The 18,680-nt window shown below is 40.1% G+C and overlaps 1 protein-coding gene across 1 annotated transcript; it reads right to left on the reverse strand.

The window, feature by feature from the left end:
- Positions 1-7,449: 7,449 nt before the first annotated feature.
- Positions 7,450-14,525, reverse strand: CCKAR (cholecystokinin A receptor). The gene is made up of 5 exons (XM_040065047.2): positions 14,243-14,525; positions 13,249-13,500; positions 10,832-11,093; positions 9,114-9,241; positions 7,450-8,492 (listed from the first exon to the last, which is right to left on the reverse strand). The coding sequence occupies exons 1-5, from the start codon at positions 14,364-14,366 to the stop codon at positions 7,966-7,968; spliced, it is 1,293 nt and encodes a 430-aa protein (XP_039920981.1). The 5' UTR covers positions 14,367-14,525; the 3' UTR covers positions 7,450-7,965.
- Between the last annotated feature and the right edge of the window lie 4,155 nt (positions 14,526-18,680).

Here is an 18,680-nt window from a genome sequence, read left to right on the forward strand (position 1 = left end):
AGCCCTGCCGCCCGATACCGACGATAACTGATCGCACAGGTGCAGGGACTCACAGACACTAAGTGCTCAAAAGCACTTGCACAAATAATGTTGCTCCAGAAAGGACCAAGGACAAATGTAAGTAAATAACAATTCTTGGCACACAAGTGGAGCCTGAAGTTGCACAGATGGCTACATTTGAGCCCACAGGCGCATGGAAATAATATCAGAGTTCTTTAGTTTGATGTGTCAGTAGATTAGAAAACATTATTCAGACTACGTTTGGAGGAAGCACAGACACAACATGAATCAGTTATAAAATTGCATTTTGTTAAGTTTATTTTAATTTAGAAATGTTACTTTTGGTAGAGTTAGGAGAGTAATTGAACCCTCAAGGCGTTGTAGCCTAAGCAGACACATAGGTTTGAAAATTATTAACTAGTGAAGCCAGGTGGTAGCACCGAGATGCACCTCAGACTGCTGCTGTCAGTCCTCAAAATGAGGACACAGGAGCTCATTGGTGAAAAAGCGCTTTAGAAAAGGGAGCTGGAGGTGAGGCAGGAGAGGCAATACCTGTTTCCTTCTAGCAGAGAGTAAACTTCATCTACAGGATGTTAGTGAAGTAACAATAGTTACCAGTAACCTGTTTCAGTTACTGGTAACTATTAAATGCAAACACTGCAGTTTGAGAGGGGCTTGGTTGTGGGTTTTTTGGTTCTTTTTAAAATAATCCCTTGCTTAATTAGACAGTTGATTTTCTACTTACCTGGCTGCAATTGGTTTTCGTTTGTGAAGCCTTTGTCATTCCTACTCTGATGGAGTACCATGTCCCTGGAGGCTGCCTCCCACCGCAGCAGTGGTAGCAGAGGTGAGCTCTGTGTTGGCTGCCAGACAAGAAGTGGAGGAGCAGCTCTCAGCAGGTCCCATGGACGTGCAGGGTGCTGGGCTCTGGGCTTTGGGACAGAGGAACTCAGGCTGTGTTCTCTCAGCCCATCAGGTCAGCTGGATTAGAGCATAATGACACCTTGGCAGTGCAGTTTGAGCTCCAGGGGTGAGAGATGCCCAGCTTGTGCTGCTGCCAGGTCGGTATGCTGCAGCTTCTCCGTGGCCCAGGAGCTCTTCTCGCTCTGGCTCCTGTGCTTGGGGCACAAGGCTGAGACCCTCAGCTCTGTCTCAGGTCTGTCCTGCTGGCAGAATCCCTTCAGCTGCAAAACCCTATACAAGGCCTGTAGAAAAGAAATTAATTCTAGTGTAGTTGTTATATCTTCAAATCTTCACTTTCCACCTTGCCTAAAATGAGTGCTTCTCTGCCAAGGATGAAGTTTGATTTTCCTTCCGTCTCGCTGCCTGGAGAAACCTTTTACTGCCCCCACTGCCACACTGTGTACCTCCTTCTCATACAAGGAAATCTGCCTTTTCTTTTACTTTCAGAAGGACAATCCCAAATTAAGAAGTATTGGCAATGATCTCCTGTCTCCACAGACGAAGACCATGTTCTTTCATCCTCACTATGACTTCTTGTCCCCCACCACTCTACAAGGCCAAAATGTTTCCAGTTCATCTTCCCTTCCCTTCCCTTCCCTTCCCTTCCCTTCCCTTCCCTTCCCTTCCCTTCCCTTCCCTTCCCTTCCCTTCCCTTCCTGCACCTTCCCTGCCCTGCCCTGCCCTGCCCTGCCCTGCCCACCCCAACCACGTTCCAGCTGCAAGTGCAGCTTTGACCTCAATCGCTCTCTTCCTAAACTCTTTCACCAGTCTTATTAACCTCTTACAGATCTCACAAAAGCAGCATCAGACAGAGCTGTGCACCTGCTTGCTCTCCCATTCCATCTCTGCACAGCCCTTGTCGTTGGAGGAATCTTAGTCTTGACCTCAGTGTGTAGCAAAGGAAATCTGTCCTGGTTTTAATAAATATTTGACAAATCAGTGCAGTAGAGGAGTCATGCTGGATGTTAATAAACATATGATTTTTGTAAAAAACCCTGTCTTTCAGTAAACATTCTTTGAATTTCCATCAGCCTTTACTTTTCCCTGCTTCAAACAAAAAAACCCAAAACCACCACAAAAAAAGAAGAAAACCACCACAAAAAAACCCAAACAAACAAAGAATCCCACAACCCAAGGAAATAAATACAAAAGGGAAAAATGCTAGAAAAATACCAGACAATACAGAAATATGTCTGACAGGCTTTCCTGAACTGCATTGTTTTGCCTTAGTCCGCTGACAGTATTTAAACAGGTTTCCTATTTAATAAACACAAGGGCCCTGAGATATATTTTCTGGATGCTTCTCCTAGATCTGCAATCTCAGTAAAGTAAAGGTTTTGTATTAGCAGAACTTTTTTCTTGTTAAAAAAATGCACTGTGAGAACCTGTCTGTTAGCTTTAGTCTTATTTGCTGTGGTCACCACTGCTTTTTTTTGCAACTTGTAACACGAGCACTGACCACATCTGGACGGCAAATAAAAGGCTCTTTGTCTTAAAGACACTGCCTCTTCCTAATGCTGTGATAACCTCTGTTGGTCCCCACGTGGTCAGAGATACATTAAATCAGTTGTAGCACCCTGGGAAGCTGGAACGAACATGATATTGGTTCTCCAAAGAAGCAATAGCTGTGCCCTTGCTGATACAATGAATTCATTTCAGTGCTGTACCTGTCGTGTTCTTTTTCCTACTTGCATGTGGCAGGACCCTCTTTTGGGATGCCGACAGAAAAAGCAACTCCAAAGACAGAGTGTCTTGGCTGACACTGCTATCCTCATATTCCTTTGCAATAACAGCAAGCCAGTCTCAGCAACAGTGCCAGATGTCCCCACAGGTATGTGGGCTGAGATTTGAGCCAGTTGCAGAGCAAGGAGCATCTCTGGTTGCTCCACAGCTACCTTCAGTTAGGCTGTGAAATGCTGATGGTCTCAGGTGTTGGAAGGACCATAGCAGGTTTGTAGGAGTCAATGCGAAGTTCTCAGCTGGTTGAAAAGTTCTCTCTTGGGCACTGTTATCTGTTCAACACATTTGCCCCTGTGATTTCACCTCTGTGTGTCATTTTTCACTTGGTCAGTAATGAGGCTTCTTAGCACTTGCTAAATATTCTCAGAACAAGGCTCCAAGCCAATGTCCATTCAATAATAATAATTTTAAAAAATGTCTCTGACAGCAAGCAGAGAGCATGAGCAGTCCCTTTGCTGTGAATTTCGGTTCCATACATGTAACTTTTCTTCATGCCTATTTTGTAACTCCGGTGTTTGTATGACTTTCACAGGACATATGCAGTGTTTTTAATCTACTGTTTTAAATCAGACTTTGTATATAAGTTACATTTCTTCATTCTATCAGGAAATATTTTTTAAAATTTTAATAACTGTCAAAATAGCAGGACATCAATTAAGTGATGTTTACCCCATAGGGGATGATTCCTACTTGATGTTTACTACCAGCTGATGTTAATGAATATGTTTTGTTCTTGTCTCACCGTACAGTGGAACAACTGACATCTCACCAGCTCAATATTAGCTTTTTGGACACAACTGGGAGTGGAAGCCAAGAAAACTCTTCATTAAATAGTTATCTGTGGAGATGCAGACAAATAGCTCCTAGCAGGGATGAATTGCCATTAGGCAAGCAAAACAGGAGCTTTACAATTCATGAATGTTTCCTTGGCAATTTTTTCTTTAGGAGGTACCCACGGCAGTCTAACAAGCATTGCAGAAGGAAAACATAAAAAAAGGTAATTCTAGAAGTTGAAGTTTTTATACACACAGAGAGAAATTCTGGCATGTTAAAGGCATGCATTACTATGCTGTACGTAACCCCTGAGAAAAGAGCTGAAGATGTTTAACTGAAATTAATAATGTATATAGAAAAATTGACTGGAAAACTGTGGCCAGAGGGTGAGTGAGCTGCTGACCTACATGTACATCTAAGTGAAGTGGTATTTGGTTAGTCCATGTTATATTTGAAGCGGAAGAACAAAACACTTTACAAACTAATAAAACCCAACCAGAAGTCTAAACTTTCATTCTGTGCTCTGTCTCTGATGCTGTAATAAAAAGGCTGCAGCCTCTGCTCTCACCTAATCCTTTCTCAAATTCAAAACCATTTATTTCTCTATACTTTCCTTTTGAGAACAGGCATCTTTTGCCACTAGAAACACTTGGTTTAGCTCAACATCCATTTCAGTATTGACTGATCCTGAAGTCATCTATTCCAGGCCAGAAGAGCATTGTGATGAACCATGGTGGGTGTCATGGTGGGTGTACTGGGGTTGCACCATCCCTGGGCTTGGAGGCAGGAGGAAGAGGAGGGGATGCTGGAGCAGGTGGGATCACAGACAGGCTCCCCACCTTGCCAATAAGGGCTTGGTGGTATTGGAAAGGAGGTTAATGACTTATATAAGGGGGTGTAAACCTTTAGTGGCTGGAGTTCCAAGTCCAGACACAGCTCTCATTAAGAGCATGAAGGTATTTTGTCTTGACAATAGTGAAATACTTTTACTTTGACCCCACACCAAGTCCTGTATTTAGCAGTATTTTAAGGCAGCAGTATTAAAGCATGCCCTAATAACAGAGGTTGCAAATAATAGTGACAAAAATATCAAAGGAGGCTCTTTGATTGAGGGTGTTATTTAATGCTTCACTTTTGTTTTCTGAACTAGTACATCCTGCTTGTGACAGAGCCCGTGTTTGAGAGCCACTGTGTGAGCTCAGCCGTAGGATTGTAGCAGGGATGGCAGGGCTGTTGTGTTGTGGGCAGGATATATTGCTGGGAGAAATGTGCTCCAGGAGCCTCTCAGCCGGAGATTATGGGGGAAATGAAGACGAGAGAGAGTGCTTTCTGGGAAAGGAAATCTGGGAAGGAAAATAAACCTGTCAAAGAGAAAAAAATCATCTAGCGATTGGTGGTGGGAAAGTAAACTAGAGAAAGAGAAGCATGCAGCACAAAAATCAGATGGTGTCATGTAGCTGAAAGAGATAAGAGATATACAGAGGGTGGGGTGGGGGAAAAACTCAGGAGTTGGGAGAAAAGGAAAGAAGAGAAAAACTTCTGAGATTTATGGACATTAGTCTCCTGAAATTTGCTGGTTTGCCATTTGTCTGCTATATCTGGAAAACAGTTTGCTTTTAGGGACTGCTTGTAGTAGGATAGGATTTTTCTCCACAACCCCTGACACTACTGCTAATATGAAAAGATTTTAAAGGCTGCTTTTATTTTGATATGTTTATTCCATCCATATTTATTGCTGAAGATAACTTTTCAGTGATATTAGCATCTGAATTAAAGCTGCTGGGAGGATGACATGATTTTTTAACAATGAAAAGGCAACATTTGGACCCAGGAGTGACTTCTGCGATGCACAGATGAGGAAAAATGGCATTAAGATGCAGAAATTTCCTGTGCTAGGAGACCAGGGCAGAAGAATACAAAATGACTGGATTGCAATATTGCATTTTAAAAGCTTAATTCCTACTCCTTGCAGGAATTTGGCATAAGGCTTGTGGCTTTGGGAGCTTGATCAAAAGGCATACTGTGTTGGTGTAACAAGAAATAGGTGCAGAGGGGGCAATGGAGGGGATGAGTGATGCACACACAGATGGACCTTGGAGAAATGGCACATTTCAACCCCTCCCTGATTGTCTCCCAGCCACCACTCCATCAAGATCTTCTCCTGCCTTCTTCATTTCATCACCTCCAAATTGTGCTCCCTGACAGTTAGGAGGAGGGAATCAATCAGAAACCCTGCTCCTTTCCGCCGCAGCTACTGGAGGCCGCGGGGGCTGGGATCTGATGAGGCGTTGCTGAAAATAGCTTTGGCTTTCATCTGAAACCACTATCCTCAGACTCAATCACTGAGAGCAGGTGAACTGTGCATGTCCTGTTATGTCACTCTAAGGTACTGGAGAAGTGACATACATATACAAAAAGGAATTTGCTTTTGAAAGAGCACACAGAGCTGCGGCTTGGGGCTGTCCTGCAATACAGCACATAGCCAGCAATAGTCACATCCAGTATATTATTAAAATGGGGAGGGGTTTCTTACTTAAACAACAATTTTTAAACTATTATCTATAATCGATCCAGGCTTTCAAATGGCATAAAATACTTCACAAATATATTTTCTGCTGTCATTGTTCCACTTAAATTCCGAAGCAGCTAAGTTTGTTCCTTCAGTTTCAACACAGAGGACAGGCTTGTAGAGAGTCTCAACATGTATCCGTAAGTGAAGTAAGATTTTCATTTTATTGCAATGAATTAAATCCCATAATTTAATTTGTTGGGTATTTGCAAAAGGTCAGATCAATGTCAGTAGTCTCAGCACCGTTCCAGGAGCAGTGCTACTTTATTAACTAGGCAGACAGAACATTGTTTCTATGGATTGTGCATAAATAGTGTTTAGAATTTTTTTTTTAATTTCCTGTCTGTGGACAAGATGGATAGGAAAGAAAAAAAAAAATATATAGTCAAAGTTGTGTGCTAAGTTGTTAGGGCAAACCATTTCAGACAATAACTGAGTGCAGAACATGGGTCTGGGTGCTGGAACTCACAGTATATTTCTAATTTAAAATCATTCTATAAAGAGATCAGATTTTCCTGATTAAAAACCTTGAGAAAGCTTATATTTAATATCCACATCTACATTCCACGCTGTGTTCAAATTTAATCTCTGTCTAATAACAAGGGTTTATAATGATATTGATTCAGCTAGAAGATAGAAACATCTCCAACAGGATATTTTCACAAACCAGAATAAGTGATGTAACTTCTCCATCTGAGTTCCACAGAGCAAAGGACAAGCCCTGAACACCCACACTCACCTGCGTGCTGCACGGGAAGGAGACTGGATTCCTTGCTCAACAAAGCACCAATAATTACATCATTCAAAGCTGTTTTACTCTGTGTTGAATCTGTTTACAAGTACGTGTAATTGGAGAAAATGCCTGCTCAAAAGTTTAGAAAAACTGTTTTCTGACGAGGTCTTTCAGCCTCTGCTCGTTGTATCTGCCCTTTCTGCCATTCTGCACCCAATGCCTTTATTTCCATGCTGGCAGTGCCACGCCTGAAGTGGCTGTGAACATATTTGTGAAATGTGACTGCCATGGGCAGCAACCTGCATCTTCAGTCCTGCATCTTCTGTAAAATACCTCTTTGCTTTATCCCAAGCATTCATCCCTGTGCTTCCCAGTGTGGAAATTTCCACATGAGCCTTTGTGGCTCATCTTAGACCCCACCACTTGCATATGTGGGTGCTTTCAGCTGCAAAGAAGAAAGCCATTTCTTTGTTCTTTTTCTATGGGGTTTATTTAAGTGAAAAATACATTAAATTATGTTAATTTATGTTGTTGTCTGAGTGAAGAAAGCATTCCACCCACAAAACCAACAATATATATTTTAATTTTATCTTTAAAAAAGAAATTATTTTACTTAAAAGCATAAATTTCATATGGATAAGCCCATTCTTGCCACCCCAGAATTCCCGTGAGAGTGACACCAAAATGATCTCAACACGTATTAGCTCAGCTAAAATAATGCTAAAAGATACTACAAATACAACAGGAAGATTTTGCTTATGAGGCATAGCTAGGGAAGTGAAGGCTGCATTACATATATTCATGTTTGAGGAGAATCTATTTGCATCTTTGAAATTTTAAGAGATACTCAGAACGGCATTGAAAACTGAGCAAAGCTGTTGATGTAGAGGACACCAATTTTTGCAGTGGAATTTATGCAAACTGAGAAACTTCTAAGGTTTTTCATAAAGTCCTTTATCTTCAGAGCTCTCTTCCTCCTTTGTACTTTTGAAGGAGAAGTGATGTAACACTCAGAGAGTGATAACATCAATTTCCCATAAAATTCTCGCTGTGTTTACCGTCAACTGAGGCGTTTAATTAACTCAGAACTAAATCGCGTTCAGCTGATGTCGCTTTGTGACATCAGTGACCCCAGTCACTTTCCAAGACCAGACAATTCACCACTCATTGTCTCCCCTGGTGCAGTTCAGGGGGGTGCAGGTGCAGACATGTGTGTGTAAGAAGATTTGGAGAGAGAAGCCCTTGTAGTTTTCCCCTCCTCTTCATCACCAGCGTCTCCCCGTATTGTGGGGGGCTTTTGCTTGGCGCAGCAGGTGAACGTGGCTAGGAAGGCCATGCGGAAACGCTTGTTCATGAAGCAGTAAATGATGGGGTTCACGCAGGCAGAAGTGTAGGACAGCAAGTGGATGAAGGAGATGGGAGCCCCCGAGAGACGCCGGTCAGCAGAAGCCGTGTCGAAGGCTCGCCAGGCATTGACACTGAAGATGGGAGTCCAGCAAATGAAAAACAAAACCACTATCACCATCAGCATACGGATGACAAGCTTCTTGGCCATTAAGTTGGCAGAAGAGCTATTGCTTCTCACTCTCTCTATCTTGTTGTGGCTCAGAGCAGAGAGCTGTTGCAACGGCATTTTCCTTATTCTTTTGGTTTTGTTGAGGTAACATCCATCTCCATCCTCGTATTTGGCACTGCAGGTACTTGTTCTTCTTTCTGTATATATAAAATACTATTTAAATAGTTGGCAAAATATCTCTGAAGAGTCAGACAAATAAAAAATGAAGAATGCAGTCTGAATCTAAATAAACAACATAATTCATAGCTGAGCAACTGTTGCGAAGAAAGCACTGGCCTTCTTCTGAGCCAGTCATGATATCAGCTACTCTGCATCCACTGTCTCCTGATATTCTCACATCTTACCTCTATAAAAAGTGATGCAAAACTGTAAGAATGTTGCTTAGTTCAATATGGACAGGAGATAGTTTTCAAGGTTATATGCTTCTATTTTAATTTGACGATTTTATTTGTGACATTTATTGACAAAAATGGTCCTCATCCATGTCCAGAAAAAAACCCCTGGTATTTCTATAATAAACAAATTAGAAATTTAATGTATTCTGCCCAAAATCTTTGCAAGCAAGCCATAGGTGAGGTTTATTTGCTAGCAGCAGAGTAACTGTAATCAAGAAATGCAGCTGGCAAGTTCATGACTTAACTGACCATAATGATCACTTTTGCAAGGAGAAAGCTTTCCTTTTATTAGCCTCAAAATGACTGCTCATATCTTCAATCATAACTTAAAAAAACCCACCCCAAACCAAAATGTATTGTTACCTCTTGAAGATTTTCTCTGTCTGGCATCAAATTTTATTCCTCTGTAGAGTTCTAAAGAAATTAGACCGTATGCAACCATCATTATAATCCCAGGAATAAGAAAAAGTGTGAGCAGCAGAAAAGTGTACCTAAGGAATCAAAAGACACACAGAGAATAGGGAATGGCACAAAATCAGAAGAAAACCTGAGACTGAGGAAGACAGGATTTCATGGTTTCTTGAATTTTTTCATGCCTATTCAAAGTATCATTTTGACACCTCAGAAATTTGAAGCTTCCTACTTCTTCTCCCGCTTCCCCCAGAAAGATAGAGCAGGAACAAGCCTATAACGGCTGAAAACCATCCTTCATCCCACCTATGCAGCCTAGAGGAGATGGGCACTCCCACAGTGTTTAAAGGGGACAGAAGCTCTCTCTGCCCATGAGTGGGGCTTCTTGCTGTAACCAGAGGAGCATTGGAAGCCCTGTAGCTTTGGACAATGTAAAAACTGTCTTGCAGAAGCTAGATGAGCACCTGCTGATTCTCAAAGAAGTCCTTGGTAAATATTTTAATGGTTGGACTCAGTGATCTTAGAGGTCTTTTTCAATGTAAATTATTCCATTATTCTTAGGAGAGATCTGACTTCCTGAGGGCTGTGGCACATGTGGACAAAGACAGAGCAGCTGCAAGCTGCATTTTAATCCCTAGAGCCATGCAGAACTCCTGAGGAGGAATCCCAGGACTGGCAATCTCTTTGGTAAAGGAAGCAGCTTTTACTTGGTTTCACATCTGCTACCCTCCTAGTCAGATTCTCTGATGTGATGACGAGTTGGAGAAAAAAATGTTTAAATGCATCCATGAGCCTGTGTCTCTCCTGATCCTTGTGACTTTGGTGCAAACTCAGTAACACACCTGGGGATCTGTAGGGAGACTACAGAGAAGAAAATTTTGTCCTGTATCCTCCTTCCTCATGCCACCAAATACCTGAGACTGCTACTTGAAAGCATAAACACGAAGTTACTCTCTTTGTGGACATACGATACCAAAATGCTGCAGACTTTAATCTTTTTCCCAGTTGCAACTGACCTTCAGTATCAAAAAAAAATCTTACACTTTCTTGATGCCAGTCAGTGTTTAGTCAACGTGCAAGGACATCATGTCTAAGTACTACTGCTGTTTGATAGTGCTGCTTTTTACACTGTCTGAATGTGTAGGACTGGGAGCATGTCTCCCCACTCCTCTGCCCCTATCCTCCATAAGCAACCAAAAGGATTCTCAAATAAGACATTTGCAGCCTCATATTCTACTTCTCTGCTACAGAGAACCTTCAAGCAAATTAATAGGCACGGCAGCACACAGAGCGGTGTTCGTAAGTTCCAGCATTTCTCAAACATTAATCAAGGATTTCTCTGAGAATGTTGAAGTTTATGTGTAAATGAGTGGAAGCAGTATTCCTACCACAGGTGACAGATGCTTTCTTTACAGTAACAACTGGGGCTTAGCAGACCATGGTGTGAGAATCATAGTCATGTTGGGCAGTCTTTCCATTGACAAGGGAAAAGTCATGCAAATGTCAAAATGTTAGCAGCTTAAATTTTTTTTTTTACAGCTTAAATAAGCATGATAGAGTATAAACATTTGCTAAAGGTTAATACTTGGTTTTCCATAGGGTTATTGTACCATGAAATCCCATTTCCCAGCAGATAATGACACATTTGCTAACCACCAGTTATGTCTTACCAAGACTGTTGAATGACATCGCTTGGCCAAAGGAGCCGACACATATGTGCTGTGGTGTTGTTGTACTTGGTGAAAGGTACCAGTTTGCTGTAGATTGGGTATGGTGACATGATAGTAAAGGAGACACACCAGGTTGCAGCAATCACTCTCAGGGCATGAGATTTTGTCTGCCAGACCCTGGACTGCAGCGGTTTGCAAATGGCACTGTATCTCTCCAAAGATATGGCAACCAGGTTGAATGTAGAGACGCTTACAGAGACACCTATATATATATATATATAAAATAAAGAAAAAGGTTATTCTCTTGTTTTAAAGGTTATGTTCAGATGGTCTTTCTAGCTTGCTGTATGTACAAACATTTAAAAATATAGTGAACTATTTATTAGCAAACATATTTATAAACACCACATTGATTAAATCAGTGAGAATGTGTGATCAGTGGGTCTGAGTGTCCAGACTGCTCCAGACTGATATTCCTGCTCTGCGCTTCTCTTACTCCAAAAGTCCAAGAAAAAATACACACTCTGTCAAACCATAAAATTCTGGTAACAGGGAAAGGAGACAATTTTACTGCTAATTATTCTCTTCACTACTGTGGTTTATTCACTCCACTAATTGCACTGAAATTCAAAGAAAGCATTTGAAATCAGTTAATTACTCTCTTAACACAGATGTTCACAGTCTCTTTTCTATTGTTTTAATTTTTTTGAGTGTCCTGCTCAAGATCTGATTTTCTCATTCAAGACTGTTAAATCTATTACAACTTTTTAATTACATGCTAATGCAGTTACAAACAAAGAGAAATTAAGTCATGAAGAAGAATCTTTGTCCTTCAGGTACCCTTAATTTCTTCTGTTCATACTTTCTAAAGTATAATGCAGTTGTCTGTGTTTCTGTCATTGATGTGCCAAAGTTCACCACTGTAAAATTATAAATATTTCTTCTTAACTTTGCCACTAATTTTTCTTTCAGTGAATGAGTTTTATTTGTCTTTGTGAATGTGAGTCAGACTATTAAAATGCCAATATTGTTACAGTTTGCTTTACAGAAATCATCTGTAATTGAAAACTTGTCTTTCTGCATCTTAAAATGAAAAATTTAGCATAGTTGATGCAATGGTTGTCAGTGTCTATTTGTCAGGTGATGCCTCTTAGCTGAACCTTTAGTGGCAAATCTTCACATTCTGACTCTTAAAATAAAACAGCTTCATAATGAGAAACTTTATGTTGGTCTGTTTCACTGGATTTTTTTAAAAGTAATTTACACTGTGTGCCGTAAGAGGAAAATGACAATGCTTCAGTAATGTTTTACAGCATTTTTGCCAGCAATTCATTGTAATTGTTTAAACATGGCCTTTAGTTTTATTGGTTTTATCTACAAAAAGATGTTGATTTCCCATTCGCACACTTTAGGTGTGTACTTTCACATTACATCAAAGTTCTCAAGGACATGGGTTGAAAGCAGACCTAAAGTTTCTGTAATCAACTAAGGGTCTCCCAAAGCAGCAAAAGCTTTACGTAATCTTTTTCTTTTTTTCTTTTTCTTTTTCTTTTTCTTTTTCTTTTTCTTTTTCTTTTTCTTTTTCTTTTTCTTTTTCTTTTTCTTTTTCTTTTTCTTTTTCTTTTTCTTTTTCTTTTTCTTTTTCTTTTTCTTTTTCTTTTTCTTTTTCTTTTTCTCTATTCTTTGGTAGGTTTGGTTTTGTTTGTTTGGGGTTTTTTTTGGTTAAGCAACAAGCAAATGCAGAGGAAATATTAAAGTGAGACAAAAATCACTTACACTCACATACACAAGGAGACATTTTAAAACTCCCAGCTCCTGGCTCCACTACCAAAAGGAGTATGGCAAGGCATACAAAAGTGATGCTTCTTAATATCAGCCTCTAAAATCTATATCTGTGTTTTATGGTCTTCTGATGAGCTCTGATCACACCTGGTCTGTCTGCAAAGAGATCTTGATCCAACTTCAGGCTCTGTGAATTACACCTCCTTTGACCTATTTCTCTTCTATTTTTTTTAATGTATAACTGCTGCCAAAAATCTGTGGGTAAAATCTGCCCTTACTGAGGGTGTACAAGCCCATCATTTCTGGTGGGTGATCTGAACACTGATAAGAATCTTGTCAGTGATGTGTAAGCAAGTACATGTGCTGGGTTCCTCATTAAAGTTTGATCATGCAATATCTTCACATCCGGCAAAACAGTTCTGTATGTAATTAAAGTTAAGTGTGCACCTCTGTGTTTTGCTGGAGCAGACCAAGGACACCAGAACCATGAAGATTTGCACTACAAAGTTGTTTCTTCATAATACTGGTAACTTCAATGGTGGATGGAAACAATCAGCCTTTTATAGATCTTTAAATACCTCCTCACCTGCCTCATTAGTCAGTCTTCAAAATAGGTATAAACTTCCCAGACTTACCCATGAAATATGTGGCAGTTTTGCAAACAGCACTTCCAAAAATAAAATCTTTTAGCAGGTTGGGAATGAGGGTGAAAGGCATGCAGAAAAGGCAGAGCATCAGGTCACTGACAGCTAGTGACAGCAGAAATGTGTTGGTGACTGTTCTCATCCGCTTGTTTCTTATCAGCACCGTAATCACCAGGATGTTCCCCAAAATGCTGAGCAGAAATATCAAGCAATAGAGCAGAATCCGTACTATCTGATGCAAATCTGAAAATTGTCACAAGAAAAGATCAGTTACACAGTATTCAACTCAGAATAATATTATATATTTCACCCTTTAATCAAAAGGTAGAAGTCTTTCTGTATTCAATTTTATAAAGGTTTATGTCTTTATGCCAATGCAAAATCAGTGAAAGTTCTGAAATTCTTAAATTAAATTCTTAAATCCTAAATCTGATAGCATTAAATTACAGTATAAGCAATACAAAGTAAGTTGGAGAGTCAAAAAACTTAAAGCCTGTATTTCTCTTGCTACTTACTGTGCACCACTTACTCACCGTGGGAGATCCTATCTTATGCAAAAGTAAGAAAAGATCAAGCAATCAAAAGACATTTTAATACATGGATTTTTTTCAGCTTCAGAGTGCTATAATTTCATATTAAATCACTTTCATACGTAGTATCAGATCTGATCTCTCCATTGTTATTGAATTGAGAAAAAAATCATGTTTCTCCAAGTCCTTAGCAGAGATGTTTGCATTTTGTGCTCCAAAGCGCTGCTGTTTTAGTTTTCCATTATATCCAGATTTTGTCCTAGTTCAATTTTGAACTTGGAAAACCAGCACATACTAAATTTTTCCCTGTCTGTTTCTCATACTAACTTAAAAGCAAGCAGTTGATTTTGTACTCTCTCAGAGAAATTGCCTTTCATAGCTCTTTTTTTTCTATAGTATCTCCACATCCAGCTAGAACTAAAACTGCCTGGAAAGAACAAATTTTCCATACATACCTTTAGAAGGATAAGGTGCATCAACCACACAGAAAAAAGTGTCATTTTCCAAGATGATATCGCAGAGGAAATCAGTAATGTTGGTACCATTCCCAAGGAGGCTACTAGCATCAATTATTTCCATTCTTCAGTATCCACAGGTTAGCTTTGACGAAGAAGAAGGTGGGCTTGTAACTATCTGCCCATGCTTTCAGTAAAAAAATATGTTTCTGAATGAAGCCTTCAGAAGAAATACGAGAGAGGCAGCTGTGCAAGGAAGCTGTTCTGACTCTCCAGCAGGAGCACCCAGCACACAGAGTCCTGTTCTGGCTGAACAAGATTTATTCCAGGGGCACACACGGCAGTTCAGAAAAGCAAAGCGTGTGCGCACATACACACTCACACCTATGCACACACACACGTTCCCTCTGGTACTTTTTAGATCCACCCTCTTCAGCTACTGCACTACTGTTGGGATTATAAACAGGCTAGAAAAAGATTACAGCATTAACCCCTTGCAAGATTGCTTCTACTCCTGTCTCTGCAATATTTCTCAGAGTCAGCCTGTTATGTCACAGCCTATAAATGAGACCCAGTGAGTGAGGAGAGTGATAAATCTGTCTCTCAACTAACACTTAAGAGCTGCTTAATAAAAGGGCAGAGAAGGGAAAAACATAGTGAAGATTTTGCATTCCTTACATGGAAATGATTCTTGTCTTCCTATTTTTCAGAGTAAACTGAAGATAGGGTAGACTCAGAAAAGTAAAAGCAGCCACATTTATCCCATTTGGTGAAGTGCTAGTTTCATATGAAAGTGCTATACATGCCTAATCTAAACCCCAGCAAGTCAACAGGAAAGCCCACTAATTTCATTTAGTGGATTGAATCTCATGAAAGTATATTAGAATTGTCAGTTAATATAATCAGAAGTCTATACATTTCCTCTGTGCAAGAACTTGTATATGACTTGACAAACTTGATAACACTGATAAATTTTGACATCAGTTACATACCAGTGGCAAACACAAAGATCTTGATGGTTAAAAAGTTCTGCTTTTTTAATACATAAACATCATCCTGACTGGTGTTTTCACGTCATGGGCTTTTATGTACCAATATATAGCTTGTTTGTGGCCAGAAATGCAAATTAATATTAGAAATTAATCTCTACTATAACTGAAAGAAAAACTAATTTCACATTTAAAATCCCATTTACTTAAAAGCAGAGCAGTAACCAGTTCTTTATAACAAGTCCTGACCCCTCAAAGCTGATATACACAGACTGAAAACCTTGGCTTTCTTTCCCAGTCCTGCCAGCTTTGCTTTATAGTATGAATAATAGGAATAGGTATGTAGGAAAGTAGACAGAAAAGTTACATTGAAAGTTCTAATTTTTCAATTACCCTTTGTACTTCTGGGAGTCCTGGATGCAGCTGGCCATCAGCAGTCCCTACCAGCGCACGGTCCCACCGACCACCTGGCTCTCAGGGTGTGAGAGGCTGGCCAGGGATGCAGGACAGAGATTAGCACTGTAAAGCCAGTGCAAGTATCTCGTATCAGCCTCAAACATTCGTGGACAGGGTGAAGGCCCAGCTTCCCCAGGGCAGCAGGAGCCCCCACTGGGGCCCAAGGGATGGGCACGCTTCAGTGTCAAGACAAGCTTGCTAATCACACGCAAGATGGATGAAGCCAATGAGGCCAGCAGCCGCGGCTGGAGGCTTACAGAGGTGGCAAAAAGGCAAGCTGAATCAGGCTGTGCTGGACACAGCTCACTTCGTGTGCTGTGCAGACGGCAAAGGAGCTGAGAACACAGGGGTAGGAGGCAGCACGTGCAGCACAGGCTTGAAGAGTTGAGGGATGAGTACTGAGTCATGGCTATCTCCAGAACGTAATAATTTCAAACAAATGCAAGAGCAGAATGTGTGAGGGAATGATATTCTGTGCAAATCCCAGCAGCTGTGGAGCTACTGTTTAAAACAAACTGGATCACCTTGTTCACATGCTCGGGACTCTGAATGTGTAAGGTGCAGCTTTCCTCTACAGATTTGTCCAGAGATTTTTATCTGTTATTAGCATCCTCATCAGTTTTCCTTCTCTGAACACCAGGCTTACAGACTGGCTCACAATTCCAAGGGTTTAGTTTCCCTGGAGTCCTTTTTAAACATTGGCATCACATTTACACAATTTTTTTTCCCTGGCAACAACATAGTTCTAAACAATAAATTGCACATCATAGTTAATAATTTTACTATTTCCTTTAGAAGTTCTGGATGAATACCATCTGGTCCTGGCCTGAGCTCGATTCAGCATCTGCTAGTTAAATTGCCAGAGCAAATGAGGAAGAATTTGCTATGAACTCTTGACTCCCCTTTTGGAGTGGATTTCTGTATGAAACATATCGAGATCAAAGAGTTTTGTTTTTCTAGGCTTTTATTTTTTATAGATTTACTCAAACGTACAGCCAATAGTCCTCATGTTTGGACAGTTCTGAGTTGCCTTTGTAACATCATTTCTCTCCACTGCATTTAGCTAATTGCTTGACAGATCACTCTCCATGCAGATCAGTATCACCTTATTGTCTTTCTGCAAGTTTCAGGAGAGGAAAAAAAGGAGGTTTTAATGAAATGCTTGCTCATTGCAGATGTAATTTTATCATTTAGGAGAAACAAAAACCCGAGTGTCTGTACACTTGTACTTAATCATGTATTATTTGGGATGTTGAAAGTTTTAGGAAAGAACTTTTCTGGAGCTGGCTGTTTTATTAGCAACACTGATTTATTAATAAATTGGTTTTTAATTAAGAAATCATTTAGGTGTCTTAATATGACTGCGTTGATTGTTCGGACAAAATTATACAAAAATATTTTTCCTTAAATTTGAAGGAGGTTTGTTAATTCATGATAACAAAAGAATCTGACTTTTTTTTCTTTTAATTCTAGTCTTAACCCTTTTCACCCCTGTAATGTCATACACTGAAGACACTGCCCTTGTGACCAAAACAGTTGCCATGCTGTCATTTCCTGCTATGTGTGTTTATCTTTTCTCATCCAAAACTAAACCACATCAATTTACAGCTACCTCATTCTTTTTTCCAGAAGAATAATTTGTTCTGTTTTCTGATTAATTTGAAGAGGATCTTTACTTAATTTAAATAGAAAGTCCACTTATAAAATGATGAAAAGCATATCTTTATCTGGTGTCAAATTTACAAATAGGTTTAGGTTTGTTGCCAGGTCTTTTTTGTCCCGACAAGTGAAATTGAAAAAAACAATTGGACAAAACATATATGGAAAGTCATGCTCTGCTTCTGTTGTCATTTGCCAGGTTTATGCTGTCATTAGGCCTCTGATAGAGTGGAGTACTCTCGCAGGCACAAATTACAGGGAAACCAGAATTAGGCCTCACTTTTGTAGAACAAACAATATTCTCATGAATACATTCATGGTAAACTATTTATGGTAAACTTTTTCAAGGCAATCTGAGCCTAAGTCCTGTCAGTGTCCCACAGTAACTGCATTTAAACAATTTATTTCATACTGGTCTGAACTAAATACATAAGGATGAAATTTACTTCTGAGCACCTTGTTGTACTATCAGCTATTTCTGAAATACCATTCACCAACCATAGACAGGATCAAAGGTGAACAAGGGGCTCCTGCTGCCCCTGCAGTGCTTCTGCAAAGGTCATGTATTACATGGCATGTTGCTTAATAAATCTCTTGAAGACTCCACAGGTATTCAATGATGAAATTCTTGTATTTAAGTCATGTAATTATCGAGACACATCTCAAGGTATCTTTCAAATTTTGGGGTGGTGACCCCTTTTCATTCTTTTGAAGTGCCAGTTCATAGTGGTTGAACTTCCCTGATATTTGCAGTACCATCTACCTGACCTGCCTGTGAGATGCAACACAGCTGGTCCTGATGCCTTCAAGGGCATCCTGGCAGCCCATCCTACCACCCTCCTCAGAAGAGAGGAAATGAGACCCCCCAGGTGATGGCTGTGAATTCTGTACAGTGTTCAAGGCTCTCTGATGAATGGGATGAATAAAGCATATTGTCTCTGTAAATCCTCAGGTCCAATTTCATAATCATGGTACAGTTGCTTTGGACTTCCAGGGTGCAAAAGGGATTTTTGCTCCAGAGATTTCTATGCAAGTTCTGTATATAATTTAGGGAAACTACTTTGAAGAAATATGTGTAAATCATTTGTCCAGTGTAACATAACTTCTCATAACAATCCTTCTGATGCCCTGTGATATTACTGAAGTCTGGGATGAGTCATTATCCACTCATTCCACCCAAGTGGTTCACTGTGCATGTTGCTACTCACGTTGGCAGTTCTCAGATTGACACTGAGCTCAGCTGCATTTCCTCTCCCCACACATCTGGCCCTATAGCTATTAAAAATGGATGGCAGAACTTACATCAAAGCTCTCTGAACAACTCAAGCTGATCC

This window comes from Hirundo rustica, chromosome 5 (genome assembly GCF_015227805.2).
Source record: "Hirundo rustica isolate bHirRus1 chromosome 5, bHirRus1.pri.v3, whole genome shotgun sequence".
In the NCBI taxonomy this organism is placed as follows: domain Eukaryota; kingdom Metazoa; phylum Chordata; class Aves; order Passeriformes; family Hirundinidae; genus Hirundo; species Hirundo rustica.

Excerpts from the sequence above, each read along its gene's own strand:
- CCKAR (XM_040065047.2), bottom strand. The coding sequence starts at position 14,366 with ATGGAAATAATTGATGCTAGTAGCCTCCTTGGGAATGGTACCAACATT. Across the intron at positions 13,501-14,242 it reads TGCACCTTATCCTTCTAAAG|ATTTGCATCAGATAGTACGG; the intron begins GTATGTATGGAA and ends GACAATTTTCAG. Across the intron at positions 9,242-10,831 it reads GATGTCATTCAACAGTCTTG|GTACACTTTTCTGCTGCTCA; the intron begins GTAAGACATAAC and ends TTGATTCCTTAG.